General features: G+C 46.9%; 1 protein-coding gene across 4 annotated transcripts in view; it reads right to left on the bottom strand.

Moving 5' to 3' along the window:
* Positions 1–9177: 9177 nt before the first annotated feature.
* slc5a9 (solute carrier family 5 member 9) overlaps positions 9178–15376 on the bottom strand; it is an 18021-nt gene continuing 11822 nt past the window's right edge. For all 4 annotated transcript variants that reach the window (XM_063882234.1, XM_063882237.1, XM_063882238.1 and 1 more), the window contains 4 exons: positions 13740–13890; positions 13501–13669; positions 11230–11445; positions 9178–10769 (listed from right to left, as the gene is read on the bottom strand). In XM_063882234.1, coding sequence (XP_063738304.1) covers positions 10461–10769; positions 11230–11445; positions 13501–13669; positions 13740–13890 — 845 coding nt within the window. In that variant the 3' untranslated portion in view covers positions 9178–10460. The remainder of the gene's footprint in view (positions 10770–11229; positions 11446–13500; positions 13670–13739; positions 13891–15376) is intronic.

Below are 15376 nucleotides of genomic sequence, written 5' to 3'. Positions count from 1 at the left end.
CTTTGTAGTCTCTGGACACGTTCTAGTCTCTGCACACTTCCAAGTCTCTGCACACTTCCTAGTCTCTGCACACTTTCTAGTCTCTGGACACGTTCTAGTCTCTGCACACTTCCTAGTCTCTGCACACTTCCAAGTCTCTGCACACTTCCTAGTCTCTGCACACTTTCTAGTCTCTGGACACATCCTAGTCTCTGCACACTTCCTAGTCTCTGCACACTTTCTAGTCTCTGCACACTTCCTAGTCTCTGCACACTTTGTAGTCTCTGGACACGTTCTAGTCTCTGCACACTTCCAAGTCTCTGCACACTTCCTAGTCTCTGCACACTTTCTAGTCTCTGGACACGTTCTAGTCTCTGCACACTTCCTAGTCTCTGCACACTTCCAAGTCTCTGCACACTTCCTAGTCTCTGCACACTTTCTAGTCTCTGGACACATCCTAGTCTCTGCACACTTCCTAGTCTCTGCACACTTTCTAGTCTCTGCACACTTCCTAGTCTCCACACTTTCTAGTCTCTGCACACTTTGTAATATCTGCACACTTCCTAGTCTCTGCACACTTCCTAGTCTCCACACTTTCTAGTCTCTGCACACTTTGTAATATCTGCACACTTCCTAGTCTCTGCACACTTCCTAGTCTCTTCACACTTTCTAGTCCCTGCACACGTTCTAGTCTCTGCACACTTTGTAATATCTGCACACTTCCTAGTCTCTGCACACTTCCTAGTCTCCACACTTTCTAGTCTCTGCACACTTTGTAATATCTGCACACTTCCTAGTCTCTGCACACTTCCTAGTCTCTTCACACTTTCTAGTCCCTGCACACGTTCTAGTCTCTGCACACTTTGTAATATCTGCACACTTCCTAGTCTCTGCACACTTCCTAGTCTCTGCACTCTTTTTCTAGTCCCTGCACACGTTCTTGTCTCTGCACACTTCCTAGTCTCTGCACACTTTGTAATATCTGCACACTTCCTAGTCTCTGGACACATTCTAGTCTCTGGACACTTCTTAGTCTCTGCACACTTTGTAGTCTCTGCACACTTCCTAGTCTCTGCACACTTCCTAGTCTCTGCACACTTTGTAGTCTCTGGACACGTTCTAGTCTCTGCACACTTCCAAGTCTCTGCACACTTCCTAGTCTCTGCACACTTTCTAGTCTCTGGACACGTTCTAGTCTCTGCACACTTCCTAGTCTCTGCACACTTCCAAGTCTCTGCACACTTCCTAGTCTCTGCACACTTTCTAGTCTCTGGACACATCCTAGTCTCTGCACACTTCCTAGTCTCTGCACACTTTCTTGTCCCAACAAACTTCCTACTCTCTTGAAACTTTGTAGTCTTTGCACACTTCCTAGTCCTTACACAATTTTTAGTCTCTAGTCTCTGCACACTTCCTAGTCTCTGCACACTTTCTAGTCCCTGCACACTTTCTAGTCCCTGCACACTTTCTAGTCTCTGCACACTTCCTAGTCTCTGCACACTTCCTAGTAGCTGCACACTTTCTAGTCTCTGCAAACTTCCTAGTCTCTGCACACTTCCTAGTCTCTGCACACTTTCTAGTCCCTGCACACTTCCTAGTCCCTGCACATGTTTTAGTCTTTGCACACTTTCTAGTCTCTGCACACTTTCTAGTCCCTGTACACTTCCTAGTCTCTGCACACTTCCTATTCCCAATACACTTCCTAGACCCTGCACACTTCCTAGTCCCTGCACACTTCCTAGTCTCTGCACACTTCCTAGTCCATGCGCACTTTCTAGTCTCTGCACACTTTCTAGTCTCTGCACACTTCCTAGTCCCTGCACACTTCCTAGTCTCTGCACACTTTCTAATCTCTGCAAACTATCTAATCTCTGCACACTTCCTAGTCCCTGCACACTTTCTAGTCTCTGCACACTCCCTAGTCTCTGCACACTTCCTAGTCCCTGCACACTTTATAGTCTCTGCACACTTCCTAGTCTCTGTACACTTCATAGTCTCTGCACACTTCCTAGTCTCTGCACACTTTCTAGTCCCAACACACTTCCTAGTCTCTCCACTCTTTATAGTCTCTGCACACTTCCTAGTCTCTGCGCACTTTCTAGTCTCTGCACACTTTCTAGTCCAAACACACTTCCTAGTCTCTCCATACTTTATTGTCTCTTCACACTTCCTAGTCTCTGCACACTTTCTAGTCTCTGGACACGTTCTAGTCTCTGCGCACTTTCTAATCCCTGCACACTTTCTAGTCCATGCACACTTTCTAGGTTCTGCACACTTTCTAGTCTCTGGACACGTTCTAGTCTTTGCACACTTCCTAGTCTCTGCACACTTTGTAATATCTGCACACTTCCTAGTCTCTGCACACTTCCTAGTCTCTTCACACTTTCTAGTCCCTGCACACGTTCTAGTCTCTGCACACTTTGTAATATCTGCACACTTCCTAGTCTCTGGACACATTCTAGTCTCTGGACACTTCTTAGTCTCTGCACACTTTGTAGTCTCTGCACACTTCCTAGTCTCTGCACACTTTGTAATCTCTGGACACGTTCTAGTCTCTGGACACGTTCTAGTCTCTACACACTTCCAAGTCTCTGCACACTTCCTAGTCTCTGCACACTTTCTAGTCTCTGGACACGTTCTAGTCTCTGCACACTTCCTAGTCTCTGCACACTTCCAAGTCTCTGCACACTTCCTAGTCTCTGCACACTTTCTAGTCTCTGGACACATCCTAGTCTCTGCACACTTCCTAGTCTCTGCACACTTTCTTGTCCCAACAAACTTCCTACTCTCTTGAAACTTTGTAGTCTTTGCACACTTCCTAGTCCTTACACAATTGTTAGTCTCTAGTCTCTGCACACTTCCTAGTCTCTGCACACTTTCTAGTCCCTGCACACTTTCTAGTCCCTGCACACTTTCTAGTCTCTGCACACTTCCTAGTCTCTGCACACTTCCTAGTAGCTGCACACTTTCTAGTCTCTGCAAACTTCCTAGTCTCTGCACACTTCCTAGTCTCTGCACACTTTCTAGTCCCTGCACACTTCCTAGTCCCTGCACATGTTTTAGTCTTTGCACACTTTCTAGTCTCTGCACACTTTCTAGTCCCTGTACACTTCCTAGTCTCTGCACACTTCCTATTCCCAATACACTTCCTAGACCCTGCACACTTCCTAGTCCCTGCACACTTCCTAGTCTCTGCACACTTCCTAGTCCATGCGCACTTTCTAGTCTCTGCACACTTTCTAGTCTCTGCACACTTCCTAGTCCCTGCACACTTCCTAGTCTCTGCACACTTTCTAATCTCTGCAAACTATCTAATCTCTGCACACTTCCTAGTCCCTGCACACTTTCTAGTCTCTGCACACTCCCTAGTCTCTGCACACTTCCTAGTCCCTGCACACTTTATAGTCTCTGCACACTTCCTAGTCTCTGTACACTTCATAGTCTCTGCACACTTCCTAGTCTCTGCACACTTTCTAGTCCCAACACACTTCCTAGTCTCTCCACTCTTTATAGTCTCTGCACACTTCCTAGTCTCTGCGCACTTTCTAGTCTCTGCACACTTTCTAGTCCAAACACACTTCCTAGTCTCTCCATACTTTATTGTCTCTTCACACTTCCTAGTCTCTGCACACTTTCTAGTCTCTGGACACGTTCTAGTCTCTGCGCACTTTCTAATCCCTGCACACTTTCTAGTCCATGCACACTTTCTAGGTTCTGCACACTTTCTAGTCTCTGGACACGTTCTAGTCTTTGCACACTTCCTAGTCTCTGCACACTTTGTAATATCTGCACACTTCCTAGTCTCTGCACACTTCCTAGTCTCTTCACACTTTCTAGTCCCTGCACACGTTCTAGTCTCTGCACACTTTGTAATATCTGCACACTTCCTAGTCTCTGCACACTTCCTAGTCTCTGCACACTTTCTAGTCCCTGCACACGTTCTTGTCTCTGCACACTTTGTAATATCTGCACACTTCCTAGTCTCTGGACACATTCTAGTCTCTGGACACTTCTTAGTCTCTGCACACTTTGTAGTCTCTGCACACTTCCTAGTCTCTGCACACTTTGTAATCTCTGGACACGTTCTAGTCTCTGCACACTTCCAAGTCTCTGCACACTTCCTAGTCTCTGCACACTTTCTAGTCTCTGCACACTTCCTAGTCTCTGCACACTTTCTAGTCTCTGGAAACGTTCTAGTCTCTGGACACGTTCTAGTCTCTGTACACTTTCTAGTCTCTGCACACTTCCTAGTCTCTGCACACTTTCTAGTCCCAACACACTTCCTAGTCTCTCCACACTTTATAGTCTCTTCACACTTCCTAGTCTCTGCACACTTTCTAGTCTCTGGACACGTTCTAGTCTCTGCGCACTTTGTAATATCTGCACACTTTCTAGTCTCTGGACTCTTTCTAGTCCCTGCACACTTTCTAGTCCCTGCACACTTTCTAGTCTCTGCACACTTTCTAGTCTCTGGACACTTTGTAGTCTCTGGACACATTCTAGTCTTTGCACACTTCCTAGTCTCTGCACACTATGTAATATCTGCACACTTCCCAGTCTCTGGACACTTCCTAGTCTCTTCACACTTCCTAGTCTCTGCACACTTCCTAGTCTCTGCACACTTTGTAGTCTCTGGACACGTTTTAGTCTCTGCACACTTCCAAGTCTCTGCACACTTCCTAGTCTCTGCACACTTTCTAGTCTCTGGACACGTTCTAGTCTCTGCACACTTCCTAGTCTCTGGACACTTCTTAGTCTCTGCACACTTTCTAGTCTCTGGACACGTTCTAGTCTCTGCACACTTCCTAGTCTCTGGACACTTCTTAGTCTCTGCTAACTTCCTAGTCTCTGCACACTTCCTAGTCTCTGCACACTTTCTAGTCTCTGGACACGTTCTAGTCTTTGCACACTTTGTAGTCTCTGCACACTTTCTAGTCTCTGCACACGTTCTAGTCTCTGCACACTTCCTAGTCTCAGCACACTTCCTAGTCTCTTTACACTTCCTAGTCTCTGGACACTTTTCTAGTCTCTGGACACTTCCTAGTCTCTGCACACTTCCTAGTCTCTGCACACTTCCTAGTCTCTAGTCTCTGCACACTGCCTATTCTCTGCACACTTCCTAGTCCCTGCACACTTTCTAGTCTCTGGACAATTTTTAGTCTCTGCACACTTTCTAGTCTCTGGACACTTCCTAGTCTCTGCACAATTCCTAGTCTCTGCACACTTCCTCTTCTCTAGTCTCTGCACACTTCCTAGTCTCTGGACACTTTCTAGTCTCTGCACACTTCCTAGTCTCTGCACACTTCCTAGTCTCTGCACACTTCCTAGTCTCTGCACACTTTGTAGTCTCTGGACACTTTATAGTCTCTGCACACTTTCTAGTCTCTGCACACTTTCTAGTCTCTGGACACTTCCTAGTCTCTGCACACTTTCTAGTCTCTGCACACTTTCTAGTCTCTGCACACTTTCTAGTCTCTGCACACTTTCTAGTCTCTGGACACTTCCTAGTCTCTGCACAATTCCTAGTCTCTGCACACTTCCTCTTCTCTAGTCTCTGCACACTTCCTAGTCTCTGGACACTTTCTAGTCTCTGCACACTTCCTAGTCTCTGCACACTTCCTAGTCTCTGCACACTTCCTAGTCTCTGCACACTTTGTAGTCTCTGGACACTTTATAGTCTCTGCACACTCCCTAGTCTCTGGACACTTCCTAGTCTCTGCACACTTCCTAGTCTCTGCACACTTTGTAGTCTCTGGACACTTTATAGTCTCTGCACACTCCCTAGTCTCTGGACACTTCCTAGTCTCTGCACACTTCCTAGTCTCTGGACACTTTCTAGTCTCTGCACACTTCCTAGTCTCTGCACACTTCCTAGTCTCTGCACACTTCCTAGTCTCTGCACATTTCCTCGTCTCTGGACACTTTGTAGTCTCTGCACACTTTGTAGTCTCTGGGCACTTCATACTCTCTGCACACTTCCTAGTCTCTGGACACTTCCTAGTCCCTGCACACTTTCTAGTCTCTGCACACTTTCTAGTCTCTGCACACTTTCTAGTCTCTGCACACTTTCTAGTCTCTGGACACTTCCTAGTCTCTGCACAATTCCTAGTCTCTGCACACTTCCTCTTCTCTAGTCTCTGCACACTTCCTAGTCTCTGGACACTTTCTAGTCTCTGCACACTTCCTAGTCTCTGCACACTTCCTAGTCTCTGCACACTTCCTAGTCTCTGCACACTTTGTAGTCTCTGGACACTTTATAGTCTCTGCACACTCCCTAGTCTCTGGACACTTCCTAGTCTCTGCACACTTCCTAGTCTCTGGACACTTTCTAGTCTCTGCACACTTCCTAGTCTCTGCACACTTCCTAGTCTCTGCACATTTCCTAGTCTCTGGACACTTTCTAGTCTCTGCACACTTTCTAGTCTCTGGACACTTCCTAGTCTCTGCACACTTCCTAGTCTCTGCACACTTCCTCTTCTCTAGTCTCTGCACACTTCCTAGTCTCTGCACACTTCCTAATCTCTGCACACTTCCTAGTCTATGGACACTTTCTAGTCTCTGCACACTTTCTAGTCTCTGGACACTTCCTAGTCTCTGCACACTTCCTAGTCTCTGCACACTTCCTAGTCTCTAGTCTCTGCACACTGCCTATTCTCTGCACACTTCCTAGTCCCTGCACACTTTCTAGTCTCTGGGCACTTTTTAGTCTCTGCACACTTCCTAGTCTCTGCACTCTTTCTAATCTCTAGTCTTTGCACACTTCCTAGTCCCTGCACACTTCCTAGTCTATGCACATTTCCTAGTCTCTGCACACTTTCTAGTCTCTGCACACTTTCTAGTCTCTGGACACTTTGTAGTCTCTGCACACTTCCTAGTCGCTGCACACTTCCTAGTCCCTGCATACTTTGTAGTCTCTGGACACTTTGTAGTCTCTGCACACTTCCTAGTCTCTGGACACTTCCTAGTCTCTGCACACTTTCTTATCTCTAGTCTTTGTACACTTCCTAGTCCCTGCACACTTCCTAGTCCCTGCACACATTGTAGTCTCTGCACACTTTGTAGTCTCTGCACACTTCCTAGTCTTTGCACACTTCCTAGTCTTTGCACACTTCCTAGTCTCTGCACATTTCCTAGTCTCTGCACACTTTCTAGTCTCTGCACACTTCCTAGTCTCTGGACACTCTCTAGTCTCTTGACACTTTCTAGTCTCTGCACACTTCCTAGTCTCTGCACACTTTCTAGTCTCTGCACACTTTCTAGTCTCTGGACACTTTCTAGTCTCTGCACACTTCCTAGTCTCTGCACACTTCCTAGTCTCTAGTCTCTGCACACTGCCTATTCTCTGCACACTTCCTAGTCCCTGCACACTTTCTAGTCTCTGGACACTTTTTAGTCTCTGCACACTTCCTAGTCTCTGCACACTTTCTAATCTCTAGTCTTTGCACACTTCCTAGTCTCTGCACACTTCCTAGTCTCTGCACATTTCCTAGTCTCTGCACACTTTCTAGTCTCTGCACACTTTCTAGTCTCTGGACACTTTGTAGTCTCTGGACACTTTTTAGTCTCTGGACACTTTTTAGTCTCTGCACACTTCCTAGTCTCTGCACACTTTCTAACCTCTAGTCTTTGCACACTTCCTAGTCTCTGCACACTTCCTAGTCTCTGCACACTTTCTAGTCTCTGCACACTTTGTAGTCTCTGGACACTTTGTAGTCTCTGCACACTTCCTAGTCTCTGCACACTTCCTAGTCTCTGCACACTTTCTAATCTCTAGTCTTTGCACACTTCCTAGTCTCTGCACACTTCCTTGTCCCTGCACACTTCTTAGTCCCTGCACACTTTCTAGTCTCTGGACACTTTCTAGTCTGCACACTTTGTAGTCTCTGCACACTTCCTAGTCTCTGGACACTTTCTAGTCTCTGGACACTTTCTAGTCTGCACACTTTTAGTCTCTGCACACTTCCTAGTCCCTGCACACTTTCTAGTCTCTTGACACTTTCTAGTCTCTGCACACTTTGTAGTCTCTGCACACTTCCTAGTCTCTGCAAACGTTCTAGTCTCTGGACACGTTCTAGTCTGCACACTTTGTAGTCTCTGCACACTTCCTAGTCTCTGCAAACGTTCTAGTCTCTGGACACGTTCTAGTCTGCACACTTTGTAATATCTGCACACTTCCTAGTCTCTGGACACATTGTAGTCTCTGCACACTTTCCAATCTCTGTACACTCCCTAGTCTTAAAACACTTTCTAGTGCGGCAAACTTCCCAGTCTCTGAGCATTCCCTAGTCTCTGCACACTTTGTGATCTATAGTACAATGAATAACGTTGAGAGATTGAATCGGCTCACCTTCTGTGATGAAGACGATGCGCTGCGTTTGATGGAAGAACGTTTGAAGGACCCGTTGGTTCCTCTCCGTCCTCGGCCCTCCATCTTCAGGAAGTTCAGTCCCCCACCTTCATCCTGTTCCTGTCTGTCCTCCTGTCTGTCTTCCTATCTTTCCTCGTGTCTCTCCTGTCTCTCAGACTGCAGTGTTGCAATGCGTTCAGGCCCCCCCCCCCCCCCATTTCAGTAATCAGGATTAGTGGAGGCGGGGTTCCGCTCTAATGGAGGCATCTGTAATGAATGCTGATTGGAGGTAAAGCGTCTTTAGGAGACAGAGGGATTGTGATGCAGCTGCGGATAATACATGTGATTTACATAAAGCGGCTTTACTGTACTGTGACAAAAAAATGTTCAAGCTTCATTATATTTCATTTGTGAGACGATCTATAACAAATAAATAATCATATTAACAATATGTTTGTTTTCCCTATTAAAGACAACAGCTCCAACCTCTCCATCAGCAGCTGCACAAGGCAGAGGTTTACTGAGCTGCACCTGCTCACAGGTCTCAGCTCTCATTCATTTACACTTTATACCACTGAACCGTGAGCTTTGTTCCCTGCACACACACACACACACACACACACACACACACACACACACACACACACACACACACACACACACACACACACACACACACACACACACACACACACACACACACACACACACACACACACACACACACACAGATTATAAAGGATTATGGCGGCAGCAGCTGAGGGGTTAATGCTCTTGTGTCTCTACAGAGAGGAAGTACAAACACATCATTTCTAAAGTAGAATAAAATCACTCAGGATTTTTACAATCACTTAATATTGGATGAATTTAATATCAATATTCTGACATTTGACCTCCCTAGAGCAGATGACTGGCCGACTGTGGCTCGGGGGGGTAATGGGCAGTGGTTTGATGCCCACCCCTGTGAAAGGTCTTCCTGTAGTCTCAGGGTCCTTCAGAGACAGGGTCAGAAAACGGTCAGAAAGGACTTTTTCTCAGAATTCAGAGTTTTATTTAAATCTAGAAGCTCTGACATATTTTCACAAAATCTGAAAACCTGTATTCTTTCTCAGAAGTCAGAATTTTCTTCTTGAAATCTCTGAATTCCAAATGTTCAGATGTTTGAACGAGAAGGTCGAGGTCATGACTTTTGTCTAAAAATCTCAGAATTCTTGTCTTTCTTAAAAGTGGGACTTTTTCATCCGAATTTTCCTGAGAATTTCAAAATCCTAACTTTTTCCTGAAGATCTCAAACTGCTCCGGAGAGACTGTTAGTCACCGGAGGTTATGTCTCTGTCACTTCCTGCCAGTTTTACCTGGGGGGTGTGTTCCTGATCAGATAAATGACATCATCATAATAAATATCAATTCCATTTATAATCACACTTTTCTTTTGAATGAACCAAAGTCAAAGTGTTACAGAGTGCAATGCTAGCAACATCAAAAACACATCATCCTAATAAGAACAATAAAATCAACCGCAGACATCAGGGCAACACCGGGGTCCTCCGTCTGTGGGGTCCTCCGTCTGTGGGGTCCTCCGTCTGTGGGGTCCTCCGTCTGTGGGGTCCTCAGACTGTGGGGTCCTCAGTCTGTGGGGTCCTCAGACTGTGGGGTCCTCAGTCTGTGGGGTCCTCAGCTGGTCAGGGAGAGTGGCCCTCAGTGAAGCAGAGGTTTCTTGTGGATATTTGTGGGGGGGCTGGTCTCTGAGGGAGGAGGGAGCCTCCCCCTGAGTGCTCTGATGGGTGAACCATGCTTGATGAGGAGATTTGAGACGCAGGCTGAGAGACCATCAGATGAACATTAATAGTTAGTGTCCCTCCGACCCTCACAGAGGAGGGGGCCGTCGATCCGTCCTGATGTCGAACACACGCAATCATTAATCTTATTCATTTTAAAAGATCGTATTTCTTTTTGCAATTTAGGCAACGAAGATGTAGACTTTGTTTCATTTAAAACATATTTCTGAGAAATAATGTAATTAATGAAGGCTGGTGCCGTGGGGGTCTGCCCCCACTGATTGGACCTCTGTAAACCTGCTGCTAGAGAAAGAGATGCAAGTCCAGAGCATCAGTCCAGCCTCACTGACCCCACATCAGGCGAAATACCCCCACAGAAACACATTGAGGGTCAGCAGCAGCAGGGCGTTCACATTGCAGACGCTCCTCCAGAGCGGCGCCTCCTGCAGGGAGTTCAGCTCACTGCCTTCAGGCTCTGCAGGCTCGGAGCCAGAGCCGGGGGCGTTCAGACCGCAGAGCTGCAGAGCAGCCCTCCTCCACCACGTCTCAGGCAGCCGCTCAGAGGTCACCGGGTCAGAAGTCAAAGGGCCAGAGGTCACTGGGGGAGCTGTGAGGTCGATGCGGGGCTCCTGGCTGTGTCTGGACCACCAGGTCAGCCTGTGGAGCTGCAGAGAGGGGAGAGAGGACTTTAATAAGGTCCCTGATTCTCACTAACGTCTATCTCTCTTCACAGGCTCTCAGGTCTTTGCTCAGTTATGTCTGAAACTGTCTGTGTCTGTGTTACTCCCCATGAGCTCCGACAGTCTGACCTTTACCCCCTGAGGAACTGGACCCCCTGCTCTGTGTTTAAATATGCAACTCAAACTCTATTCTGCGTCTTTCTGCAGCTCTGTGTGACTGAGAAATAAAGTATGACAAAGACAGATGAAGGTTTTGAGTCCACCATGTTGAGAGCATCATTGTGTCCCCTGTGGACAATCATCTTCAGATAGACAATCTGTCCGATCCACAGGATCCACTGGATCCACAGTCCCCTCACTCTTCAAAATGCTCTATGGGACTCTATGAGCTGGTCCCACTGTGAAGTCACAAAGATCTGAGAACATGTGTGTGTATGTTCCTCACATGCTCTCCAGGGATTGGGGGGGTGGCCAGGCTGACGGCAACAATGATGAGGCAGGTGAGAGCCAGCAGGATCAAGGCAAAGTGCAGGTAGTGGACCTGAGCCAGGAGCGCAGGCCGGCCGTCGGGCTGCCCGCAGGCCGGGGCCTTGAAGCTGAACTCCAGGACCATCCGGACCAGCCCCACCACCAGGCCCCCCATCAGACCCCAGAACGCACCCTGTGGAGCATATGGACACATTAAAGGCAGAGTCAGGGACACTTTGATTTACACAGGAGAACATCTGGAGAACATCTGGAAAACATCTGGAGAACATCTGGAGAACATCTGGAAAACATCTGGAGAACATCAAAAGAACACCAAGAGAACATCAAGAGAAAATCAAGAGAACATCAGGAAAACATCAGGAGAACATGAAGAGAACATCAGGAAAACATCAGGAGAACATCAGGAAAACATCAGGAGAACATCAGGAAAAAATCAGGAGAACATCTGGAGAACATCAAGAGAACATGAAGAGAACACCAAGAGAACATCAGGAGAACCTCTGAAGAACATCAGGAGAACATGAAGAGAACACCAAGAGAACATCAGGAGAACGTCGGGAGAACCTCTGAAGAACATCAAGAGAACACCAAGAGAAAATCAGGAGAACAGCTGGAGAACATCAAGAGAACACCAAGAGAACATCTGGAGAACATCAAGAGAACATCTGGAGAACATCTGGAGAACATCAAGAGAACACCAAGAGAATATCTGGAGAACATCTGGAGAACACCAAGAGAACATCAGGAGAACATCTGTTAAACATCTGGAGAACATCCGGAGAACATCAGGAGAACATCAGGAGAACATCAGGAGAACACCAAGAGAACACCAAGACAACATCTGGAGAACATCAAGAGAACACCAAGAGAACATCAGGAGAACATCAAAAGAACACCAAGACAACATCTGGAGAACATCAAGAGAAAACCAAGAGAACATCAGGAGAACATCTGTTAAACATCTGGAGAACATCTGGAGAACATCAGGAGAACATCAGGAGAACATCAGGAGAACACCAAGAGAACAGCAAGACAACATCTTGAGAACATCAAGAGAACATGAAGAGAACACCAAGAGAACATCAGGAGAACATCAGGAGAACCTCTGAAGAACATCAAGAGAACACCAAGAGAAAATCAGGAGAACAGCTGGAGAACATCAAGAGAACACCAAGAGACCATCTGGAGAACATCTGGAGAACATCAAGAGAACATCTGGAGAACATATGGAGAACATCAGGAGAACATCAGGAGAGCATCTGGAGAACATCTGGAGAACATCTGGATAACATCAAGACAACATCAGGAAAACATCAGGAGAACATCTGGAGAACATCTGGAGAACATCAAGAGAACACCAAGAGAACATCAGGAAAACATCTGGAGAACATCTGGAGAACATCTGGAGAACATCAGGAGAGCATCTGGAGAACATCTGGAGAACATCTGGAGAACATCAGAAGAACATCTGGAGAACATCTGGAGAACATCAAGAGAACACCAAGAGAACATCAGGAGAACATCAAGAGAACATCAGGAGAACATCAGGAGAACATCAAGAGAACATCAGGAGAACATCAGGAGAACATCAAGAGAACATCAGGAGAACATCAGGAGAACCTCTGGAGAACATCAAGAGAACACCAAGAGAAAATCAGGAGAACAGCTGGAGAACATCAAGAGAACATCTGGAGAACATCTGGAGAACATCAAGAGAACACCAAGAGAACATCAGGAGAACATCTGGAGAACATCTGGAGAACATCAAGAGAACACCAAGAGAACATCAGGAGAACATCAAGAGAACATCTGGAGAACATCAGGAAAACATCAGGAGAACATCAAGAGAACACCAAGAGAACATCAGGAAAACATCAGGAGAACATCAAGAGAACATCTGGAGAACATCTGGAGAACATCAACAGAACACCAAGAGAACATCTGGAGAACATCTGGAGAACATCAAGAGAACATCAAGAGAACACCAAGAGAACATCAGGAGAACATCTGGAGAACATCTGGAGAACATCAGGGAAACATCAGGAGAACATGAAAATTGACTCTGTGAACCCTGGGTCTACAGTGTGAGATTGTGTGTGTGTGAGTGAGTGAGTGAGTGAGTGAGTGAGTGAGTGAGTGAGTGAGTGAGTGAGTGAGTGAGTGAGTGAGTGAGTGAGTGAGTGAGTGAGAGAGAGAGAGAGACTGTGTGTGTGCGAGTGAGACCAACCTGCTCGTTGGCACGGGGCCACAGGATCGCCATCAGGAACACGGCGGTGATGGGAGGAGCCAGAAAGCTGGTCACTGATTGGATGTAATCGAACAGCTGTCCACTGTTGGCTGTCTGGATGACGGGGATCCATATCAGGCTCACACACACCATGACCAGGACGAACACCCTGACATTGAACACATGTGTAAAACACGTGTGTGTGAAAGAACCCTCTCCTCAGAATCAAAGGTCCGTACCTGCCGACCACCATGAGCTCCCTCTCTGCGGCTGCCGGTCTGGCCCGGTGGTACAGGTCCAGAGTGAACAGGGTGGAGCTGCTGTTGAAGATGGAGGTCAGGGAGGACATGAGAGCAGCTAACATCACAGCCAGCATCAGCCCCCGCAGACCTGGGGGGGGGGCAGGGAGAGGGCTTCTATTTATTAGATCAGTTCTTACTATTATTTTCTTTACAGATTATCCATCATGAATATGTCCTGTTATTTCCATTAGCTGATCTGTAAGAGAGAGAGGGTGAACTACACCTTCTGTCTCTTTAATGCAGAGGGGCGGAGCTGGGGGCGGGACATCCTGAGTCTGTGTTTGACATAGGAATGGGAGTCGGCTCTGATTGGCTGGTTGTCATTTAGAAAAGTGGCGTCGCCCAAAAGGTGGCGTTCGCCAATTTCTAAGCAATCTTTGCGATTTATAAGAAACTAAATGTGCGTTCCTCCATGCACACTCTGACCCATGCGTACGCACAGAGACGGGAGGGGGGAGAAACTGCGACAGCGTTGGCAGAAGGGAGAATGGAGGGATGTGAAATAACACCATCTAAATATTCCCTCTCAGGTTTCAGATATGAAGAACTCATCTGCAAAATGAACAAACGCCTGTTTGAGACTCCGGAGTGCACACAGAAGTAAATGAATACGGATATGTTATTGAACCCCCCCTCCAAGAGGTTCTCAACATGTATTGAAAGGTGTCCTCAGAAATGATGCGTCAACAGAAAGACAGAGCTACGTTTAACCTGACCCCGTCTTGGTCACGATGCATGGTTTGACTACACACAGTCCTGATGTTGGAAACGTGTTTGAGCTGTTCAGCATTTTAGACCTTTGTTTATTTCCTCTAACTGGTTGGTAGAGTTGCTGCTGGGGGGTGAGACCCACAGTGGAGGCGCTGCACAGCTGATGGGCAGCGGAACACAAACCACCAGATAAACAGAAAGCTCTTTGTAAAGTCCAGCTGTTTGAACATGTGCACACAGCTGGACTGTTGTTGGTGTAATATCATTTCTAAAAAGGAAAGAAGAGTCCTCACATCTGAGAGCCAGACGCACAGGTGTAACCCCCCTCCCCCCAGTCATGACTCCGGAGGGATTCCCCGATCATTTCTGACAGCTTCTTATTCAGGGGGGGCGTCCCTGTCCCCGTCCGGCACACACACCCTGCCTGTGTGAGGCTGTGTGTATTCTAACTTTTAGGTTCTGCATATTTATTTATGTTGGTGATGAACCGGCTTTCTGAGGCCGTCCACAGAGAGCTCCACGTGCTGCAGCTCTCTGTTCTCTTCAAACTGCGTCCACCAAACAATCTGAGGAACTGCACCCCCCCAACAAGAACCAAAACCTGTCTGCATTTCCTGCCCGTCATCAGGCAGTCAGTCTGAATGAACATTCATACGGGGCGTTTCTTTGACTATTTATTGAAAATCTGGGCGTTACGTGAAGTCTGCAAAAGCTGCGCCGCATTAAGAGTTGATTTGATTTATAAACCGGCGTAGGACGTGCGTGCGCAGGGTTTTACAAATCGGAATATTTTTGTGCGTATTGACTTGCTTTGTCCTACGCACGCCACCTCTCCACGTGAATCCTACGCAAAGCTTTATGAA

The sequence above is a fragment of the Eleginops maclovinus genome, chromosome 4 (assembly GCF_036324505.1).
Source record: "Eleginops maclovinus isolate JMC-PN-2008 ecotype Puerto Natales chromosome 4, JC_Emac_rtc_rv5, whole genome shotgun sequence".
Classification (NCBI taxonomy): Eukaryota; Metazoa; Chordata; class Actinopteri; order Perciformes; family Eleginopidae; genus Eleginops; species Eleginops maclovinus.
The sequence above is the reverse complement of the archived record's forward strand: the minus strand, read 5'-3'. Positions and strand labels throughout refer to the sequence as shown.